Source organism: Parasteatoda tepidariorum, chromosome X2 (genome assembly GCF_043381705.1).
Source record: "Parasteatoda tepidariorum isolate YZ-2023 chromosome X2, CAS_Ptep_4.0, whole genome shotgun sequence".
Taxonomy (NCBI): Eukaryota; Metazoa; Arthropoda; class Arachnida; order Araneae; family Theridiidae; genus Parasteatoda; species Parasteatoda tepidariorum.
In genome coordinates this window covers 58038402-58047697 of record NC_092215.1, presented here as the reverse complement: position 1 = coordinate 58047697, position 9296 = coordinate 58038402, and the positions used below count along the sequence as shown (strand labels likewise).

The following is a 9296-nucleotide window of genomic DNA, read 5'->3' as shown; positions in this document are numbered from 1 at the left end:
GAGCGAAAGATCGAACTGATGGGTCATCCGCCGTACAGCCCTGATTTGGCACCCAATGACTTCTTCTTATTCCCACACATCAAAAATAAATTACGTGGACAACGATTTTCGACCCCCGAAGAAGCGGTTGATGCATTCAAAACGCATGTTTTGGAGTTACCTCAATCGGACTAGAAAAAGTGCTTTGAAAATTGGTTCAAACGCATGCAAAAGTGTATTGATCATCATGGAGAATATTTTAAAAAACAATAAAACCAATTTCGATCCTACATATTTGTTTTTTCATTATTAGGCCAGAAATATAAATAGCAACCCTCGTATATGGAAAGAATGGAAGTTAGATAGAATGATGGCATTTTTTTACAATTTGAAGAAACACATCTTCCTTTATGACACAAATGTTCGAGCCTCTTCAGTTTTGATGTCATCGAGAATACCGGATCCAAGAACAACGGATATGTTGCAAATATTTCTGTGAAGCAGTTGCAGCGTAGCAGTAAAAATCTGATATGTATTTGAAAATTATAATGAATGTACATATATTTGGGATTCTTTTTTGAGAGCTCCGACGATTATAATTCAGAAAATAGTTGTGTTATTTTCTGTTTCCAGAGAGTGGGTTTCAGTATTTCTGCTGTAATTTTGGAAGATTTTTCAATATACCTGGTGTGTGTTAAATTTCTCGGAATAAAACAAATCGTAACGTGTATATTTTTTTTCTCGAAAAAATTCTGATTGGGAAAGCCTTATAGACCCTTAAACTAAAAATCCCCTGCTTGGACACGTCCTGAATTCAGTTTGGAACATTCACTGTATTTTTCATATGATAGCTGGAATGTTATAGGGCCCTTTTTTTAATGCTGTGCACTTTAATTATTTGTACTTTAAAATTAGTGTTGAGTGCTTCATGATTTGTAAAAAGTGTATGCGCTTATCCATTTCTTTTTAATAACTGAAATGAGAGAAATACGTCAAAGTTATTGACTGTTTAACTTATAAACAAATCGTTCACGAATGTTTTTGTTTGCACGCAAGCTTATCAACATTTTGATCACGCTAGACTGAATCGATTATCAAGAGGCGTCTCCAAAATTTTTGGTATTCGAACACAAACTGCCTTTGAAAAATGACGGAAGATATAAATAATGATACTAAAAGTGTTCAAGTAACTATTGTGATATTTTACAACAACACCTATAAAGATGGAACGCAAAGTGATCTTCAAATTGCCGAAATTGTTTTCTTGGTGATTGTGATTCTTGTGTCTTTTGGAACAAATATATTCTTATTAGTAACTATCACATCCAGCTATACACTTCGAAGAGTTCCATTTAATGTTCTATTGGCAAACTTATCGGTGATGTTTTTAATCGAAACGCTTTTAAATATGTCATTTGCTCTGTTATATGCTACAACGGATACATGGAAATTGGGTACTGTTGGATGTTCAATAAGTTCATTTCTTGTCCAATTTGTGACTTTGGAGGTGACATTTTTGTTGTGTATTATGTGCGCGGAAGGAATGGTGTCAGTTTGGCAACCTTTTAGGTTTCAAAGTTATTTAACAATGAAAAAACAAATTGTTGCTATAGTAATATTGTGGGTGGCTGGAATTTTATTGTGTATTCCATTGTTTTTGAAATCGAGCCGAATGTTTCCTTCAAGATATAGCTGTGCATCTGCAGGTAAATAATTATAATTGCGATTTAAATACTAGTACATCTTTTTTTAAAGAGCTAATTCAGTAATTCATCTCACATTTCTTAATTACAGTAAAGATATATTGGTTGGTTGAAAATAGCTCAAAAAGTATAAGACAGATTAGAGAATATAGATGACTTTTCCAATTATCTTGGTGCATTGCAAAAATGACCGCGACATTTTCAAAAAGAAAGATTTTTCATATAGCCTGTGATTTAAATACCAGTGCATCTTTTTTCTTAAAAGTTAGTAGAATAAATCTTTTCTCATTCCCTAATTTGTCTATAAATATTTTAGCTGATAGAAATAAGCACAAAAATATCAGACAATTCGGAGAATATTGAAGACTTTTTGAAATTGCTTGGTACATTGCAAATTAAAGGCGAAATTTGCAATAAAACGGGATTTTTCAATTATCTTACGACTTATATATCAGTACAGTTATTCATAAAGTCACACTATCACTCAAAAAAGTGAGTTTTCAGACCACACAACAAACTAGTTGCAAGCGAAAACCAATAATTATGTATTTTTTTAAAATATTAGCTAATCCATCCAAAGTCGTTTTGTATCAAAAACTTTTATTCAATCGTTTCATAGGCATGTTATTAGACCCTTTACAGTATTTTAAAACATTAAACTAGGGTATTTAGTGCTTGCGACAGAGGTTTACTCTAAGGTAAGAGATATATAAACCATGTTCAAGAAAAATTAGCGGAGCGTTCTCGAAACATTTTGCGATATGATATATTTATGGAAATAATTAATCTGTGCAACAAGGATTTTTTTTTCTCAAAACTAATATCGGGTGCAGAACTTCCTAAAACTTGATTTCCTTACTGCGTAGCTTTGAAATATAATTTGAACTTATGTAAAATAAATTAGTATACGATTATTAAAATTCGTTTATTTTTTCAGAAATTATTTTAACACGAGTATGGCGTTTTCATCTTCAAGCATGGTCCTTTTATTTTTGCTTTACGTTTGTATTCTCTGTCAAACAAAACTATCTTCTTCTCAGAAAGAAAAGAAAAAAGAACTTTAGATTTTTTTTTTGATAGCTGGCTGCGTATAAAAAAATTATTTTGGAGGAATTTCGAGGATGCATTATAAAATTTCGGAATATTTTCTATCCTTAAACTGTTGAAGACAATCAATGAAATTCGAGGATTGAGCTCTCTAAAGTGACTAAGTTGTACTCTGTAACAGGTGAACTTAATTCGATTCTATGGTATTGTAGTGCCCTCCGAAATACAGAAATGAAGAACTATTTTTCTTATTTTAATAACACGTGAATGATGTTGGAACCTTGTGAAAGCATTGTCCTAAGTTAATATCTATTTTATTTTGAAATAAACACAAAATTTTTTGCGCTTTTTGTTACTAAGAATTTCTTTCAATTCCATCTGTTAAAATTTTTTAAATTGTTCATATTTTTCGAAACAATCGAGGCAAGCAATAGAATTTCATGTAATGCTGATTTAAAATAATGTAAATACTAAATAATTTAAAATACATAATACAATATTTTTATGTAACTAACAATCATAAAATGATATGCTTACTGAATATAAAAATTTTAAATCTCAGAGAGGTAATTTTTGACCCACCAGTCGTAACAGCGAAAGGTTACTGTCGATACGAATTCCTCATACGGCTTGCACCGACCACAGTGCTGACATAAAATATCCTCAGTGGTAATGGGTGATTATGGGTTAGAGTCCCCTTGCCACCAGGCTAATCATGGGAGGTTTTCGGGGTTTTCCTCTCCATGTGAAGCAAATGTGGGTTTGCTCCATCAAAAAAAAGTCCTCCACTAAGGAAAATTTCTCCCAATACTTTGTCCCGGAGTTCCATTGTCTTCTAGATTGGGTACAAAATTACAAGGCTACGGAGTTGAACATTAGTTGTCGTAAACACAAAAATTGTGTCGGCTGTTCAACGACGGTTATATATAAAAAAGAACATAAACAAAACTCCCCCTTTGAAATATGTATGTATGTTTCTAGTTGCGTAATAATAATAATCATATTTTAATTTTTAAATCTCTGTGAACTCTCATAAATGTTTTCAAATTGTATAATTTCTATTCTGTTAAGCCAAGTTTGAATTTATATTCTCTCTGTGGTATTTTGATTTACAAACTCATTTTATTTTAAGAAATAGTATGTGTATGCATCCCCAAAAGTTCTCCCTTTAAATTGTATTGTAAAAATAACTGCAATGTGTAGTGTGTATCATATCTTACTGTTATTATAATATAACTGAATAACAAAAAAATGGTAGCTGATACTTTACTCTATGTAGCGTAAAAAAACATTCTTGGTACTTGACTACACGAGGTCAGTTCTTAATATCAAATCCCTAGAGGTCAGTTCTTAATATCAAATAAAATGAGTAAGAATAAAATGAGTTGTAAATCAAGTTACCACAGAACGACTATTAATATGAATTCAAGGATGTAGTGAAACATCAAGAATCAAGAATTATCCATGGTGTTTCATTGCACCATTTTAGTGTTAAAAGAAGCATTAAAATATTTAACAAGTGTGGTGTAATATTCCTCTGAGCTATGTGTTATTTAAACGCAAAATGCAGTGTGAACGAACACTTTATATCATGTTAAAGCCAAAAGTTATGATAACTATATGCCAAAGACACCAAATTCGGATAGTTATTACACCACAGTTTTTACTGTTTCAAAAGAATATTTTACTTTCTCTCTTAAGTACTGATTTGCGAACCTTAATTTGTATATTTTTTTCACTTCCCTTTTTGATTCTACACTGCATATAAGGATTCTAAGATATACGTGTATCTAAACACCAATAATGGTGGTAACTACTTTATACTAAAGTGGTGTTTCTCTAAGTGTTCCAATACACCAAAACCAAGAATAGCTCCTGGTGTAGTGGAACACCTCTTTTAGAGTACTTGGTGTAAAATAGAGTTGGATAAAATGAATCATCAAAGTGATTGAAATCAATAGAATCAGTTCACTTATGTGTTTCGAATCACTTAGTCGAATCATTATTGAGTCGAATCATTTACTGATTGCGATATCACTTACTGATTGCAATATTACTTACAGATTCGAATCCAGATATGAATCATTTGCTGATTTAAATCAATAATTGATAAAAAAAATTATATAAAATAATATATATATATATAATGAAAATGAATTTAATTTTTTTTAACGTTTTCTTTACATATATAAGGAATGTCACTTCATCGACTGTCATAAAAAGCATAATTATTATGATTATTCCCCCCATTTGCCTTTCTATTGAAAGGTTGATTAGAAATTATTCCAGTTTTGACACGAATAAGAAGCAAAAAAAATTAAAATTTGTCTAAGAATTAAGAATATTAATATTAGACTTTTCTCGCTTCGCTCGCAGATCCTCAGAATGGCCTTTGCAGTTTTTTTTCGAACAGTTTCACAATTAGAGTTTTAAAATGAAATAAGTTATAAAATAATACTCTAGGTACTTCTTGAGAAATTAAAAAAAATGACATAAACTGAAAGGGTCTTTTTAACTATTGTATAATATATAGGTCGTTTAAAAAAAACTTGTACATTTGATGTCCCATATTAAATTTTCCATTTACAAGATAAAGTAATTTTAATTACTGAAATAAAATTTCAAATAATATATTTAATCATTTAAATTAATTTGGGATAGTTTTTTAATAAATTTAGATACATAGAAATTAGTATTTTAAAAATAACGCCTTTGTAATGTCGTCTCAATGTGTCAGATGCATCTAAATTGTTATGTCTCACCCTTTTTTGCCTCTTATTTAGCTACCAACTGTTAATTGAAAATAATTTCAGTTTATCTAGCTGTGTTAAACGTAATATATAACTCAGTTTATTTTATATATAGTTTTAAAATTTTTGAGTAAAAATCAAGCAGTTTAATGTTGTTCCAGAATTTTTTCCACTCTGTTACGGTAATAATTGTATTAATTTAGTTTCTTGAGTTGGCAAAAGTGGGTCTTATGGCTCCCTGGATGTACTATTTTTAGATAAGGTAGCCATTTAAAAAATTTTCATATTTTCTGCATTCTAAGAAAATAAAGCTTTAACAAGGTAAGAATCAAGGCAAATATGTTTTATTAACTTTCCCTCTGTTACAATTGTAATACTGATAATTTTTATGATTAAATTTAAACTACAAAAATAAGAAACAAATTTAACATAATTTTTCTTTTAAAGCTTAGTGTTATATAGACAAAGATTTCTTTCAGCATTAGTTTGTTGATTTAGTATTTCATTACATTTTAAGATATTGAATGAAATTTAGGTAGATATTTGCAATGCAATAACATCTAACTTTGACTAGAGTGTAAGTTATGTAACAGTTTTTTTAATATTGGATTGAATTATAAAATAGTCTTTCAAGTCCTTAATAAGAGCTTTTTTCACCAGTAGTAACAGAGAGGAAATATTTTTACCTTTTATTTTTATACGTAGTGAATCAAATATTTAATGTTTTTAGAAAATTCGTCGTCACATTTTAAGCAAATCCTTCTTTATATTGTTATTTTTTGCAAGTACAGTAGGATCCCAATTATCCGGTAGTGACTATCAGATCTTGTAAAAATTAGGCCACTTATAAAAATCGTCTTGAGAAGGTAAAAACGAGGAATGCTAAAGCAGTCATCTCTGTACAATTTAATTCTTCCTAGTCTAAAAATTTTCGATTTGTGTATAGTTCGTTCACCAAGAGTTGGCACTTGGCTCCACCTCTTCGAACACTGAGCTTATTTCAGCACGGGAGTAAGAGGAGAAACATCTCCGCGCTTGAAAATGAGACAACCCTTAATTTTTTTTTCAGTCACTTACTTTGATCATCTACTATGATACATTTTGTTATAGGTAATTAAATATAGTTTAAATTTAAAAACTGCTGTTTTCCCAGTGTCTGGAAGTTCAAAAAGAACAAACTATCCTCTCAAAAGAAAGAAATATCATCAAATTTATGAAATATTTAACGGTAAAAAATGCACTTAAAGATTGCGAAATGAATATTTTTGTCATACGATAGCCAAATAGCAACGTTGTCTCATCCTTCTCCCAAAAATAGCGAAATAGTATCGTCGGATACCACGTGATGGAGGCGGAGTCAAGTGCCAACTCCTGGTGAACTAACAATAGTTTAGAAATAAATTTTGAGTATATTTGGATTCATCTTAAACTGTGTAATTTATATACTTAATTATAAGGAAAAGTGGGTAGGAATTTTTTCCTATCCGGCCATCCATTCCGTCAAATTATAGTATTGTATTGTTGAGAGCCTACTGTACAGAAACCTCTTGGCGATTAAAGTAGGAGTGAACAAGTGCTGATTCCGTTTTATTTTTAATAATTAACATGAGATTGTATTTTTTTTTCTAGGAAAGGATGGTTTCGTCCATGCTATATTTCTTACGATTTGGTGTTACTGTCTTATGATAGTTTTGGGAGCTGGATGTTTGCTTAACCTTGGGTTTCGACAATACAAAGAGTATAAGCTCCAAAAAAATAAACATGTAATAAACTTCTCAAATATATTCATACAAGGTGATTTGTGGACAGAATGGGTCAACTTTAAACTCGTAGCTTGGCTTGCTCTTTTTTACTTACTATTAGAACTCCCTTACATTGTCATTCATCAAATAAGTGCATTAAAAACATACGAAGATCTAAGTAATACAATAATAGTTACACCTAAATATGAGACGATTTTTACGTGGTTCCGTTACATTTATTCGTGTTTCTTTGTCTTATTGGTGTTTAAAATGCGTAAAGATATAAGACATAAACTTAGAGCATTGATTAACTGTTGTAATAATAACGCTGTACGAGAGCAGCATTCTGCCATACCAGTGACTAGGCAAGAAAGTAAAAAAAATAAGCGAAAAGACTTTCTACCACCTTTGAGTTTAAATACACCTGTACTTTATATATCTCCAGATGGATTGTGCCTTCGTCATTTAGATCATCCAAAAATCAAATCAAAATTTCCTCCTAGTTTTACAAGCTACTTATGTGACGTCTTATTAACGGAAGATTTTATGGATCGTTCCTCTATTAGGCGACCATCAAAAGAATCTGAAATGTCATTACCATATTTAGGAAGTTTTGGAACAGAGGTGAAACCTTTTAAAGATATGATTGCTTTAGAACAAAATGAACCACCGATTAAAAAATGTGTCCGATTTGCTGATACACTTACTATTTTCCGAACTTCTCCCAAAAGTATAACACCCACTCCTAGTTGGATTGTAAACCCACATAAAATTCCAAGGATATCGAAAATACCAGTCAGAGTGAAAAGACTTGAGCAAGCTTCTCCGTGGAAAGTTATCAAAACACCTGAAATGTTAAATCAAGAAGAAAAATTGGTTTATGGTGCAAAACCAATAAGAATTGTTAAATCTAAAAAGAACTTTATAGCTAAGAACAAAAGATTAGTGAAAAAGAAATCACATCCACCATGGAAGATTCGAAAGTTACATCAGTGAACAATTGAATCAATTAATGTTTGGTTTTATTACTTTTATATAATGAAATAAAGATATTTGGAAATCTATTTTCTGTTTAGACTTAAGTTATTGAAGACTTCAATATTTTTATTTATTTATTCTTTGAATCAGAAATGACATCGTATTGACCTCTAGTTAGCGCCTGTTACATTAATTTTGAAAATGGAGAAAAACTTTATATATGAGGAAGTTCCACAGTTTTTTAGCGTTTGTGTTCTATTATTTGAAGAGTTTATAGACTCATAAAAATATGCACTATCGATGATTTTCATCGAAGTTACACTAAATTCATGATTTTTTTTCAATCCTTTATAGGGTAATTTTTTTTCCAGTAATGTTTTGTTGAAATAATTTTAGAATTGAGATTTATTTCTAAAAGAAAATAATTTAGCTTTTTATTAAAATTGATTTGCTTTTTCCGACAATTTTTCCTTTCATAGGATGATTTCTTATTTCTAGAATATCTCAGTTTCTCATTAAAGAAAAATAAATGATGAAAAAAATTATATGAACGTTTTTCAAAAAAAAAAAAAAAACTTTTCATTTGGTAACCATACTTTGTACAATTTTGCTTGATTGATTACGCTTTTTTTATTATTTTTTCTTAAATAAAAAATAGCAAAATTTTATTTCACTCTTACGGTTTTAGTCCCACATTAGAATTGTAAGCTTGAATAAAATTTTGTCAGGGAGTTTTCACTTTTTCTGAAATTAATTCTTAAATGAATGTTTCTGCAATTAATGTTTCTAGTTCAGTTATGTATAAAACCTTAAAAAAAACGAGAACCTTCTTAAGTTATGTAATTGAAAACCGATGCTTATTACAGAATATATTAAAGTCTTAATTTTTCTGAAGTAAATTAATACCAACATTTATATTATTTTTGGGATTTATAAAATTTTATCAACTGTAAGGAATTTTTCATAAAGTGGATCTTCTGCCCTTATAATTCTGTGACCCAAACAGAATTCTGTGCTTATAATGTTTGTGCTGTGTTTATACAAAACTACAAATACACTCGATGAGAAATGATTAAATGGTCGAACGCTTATTGTTC

The 9296-nt window shown here is 30.0% G+C and overlaps 1 protein-coding gene across 1 annotated transcript; it reads left to right on the top strand.

The window, feature by feature from the left end:
* The first annotated feature begins 1054 nt into the window (after nucleotides 1-1054).
* Nucleotides 1055-8285, top strand: LOC107449159 (G-protein coupled receptor 161-like). Its single transcript, XM_016064599.3, has 2 exons — nucleotides 1055-1685; nucleotides 7109-8285. The coding sequence occupies exons 1-2, from the start codon at nucleotides 1127-1129 to the stop codon at nucleotides 8215-8217; spliced, it is 1668 nt and encodes a 555-aa protein (XP_015920085.2). The 5' UTR covers nucleotides 1055-1126; the 3' UTR covers nucleotides 8218-8285.
* The last annotated feature ends 1011 nt before the right edge of the window (nucleotides 8286-9296 follow it).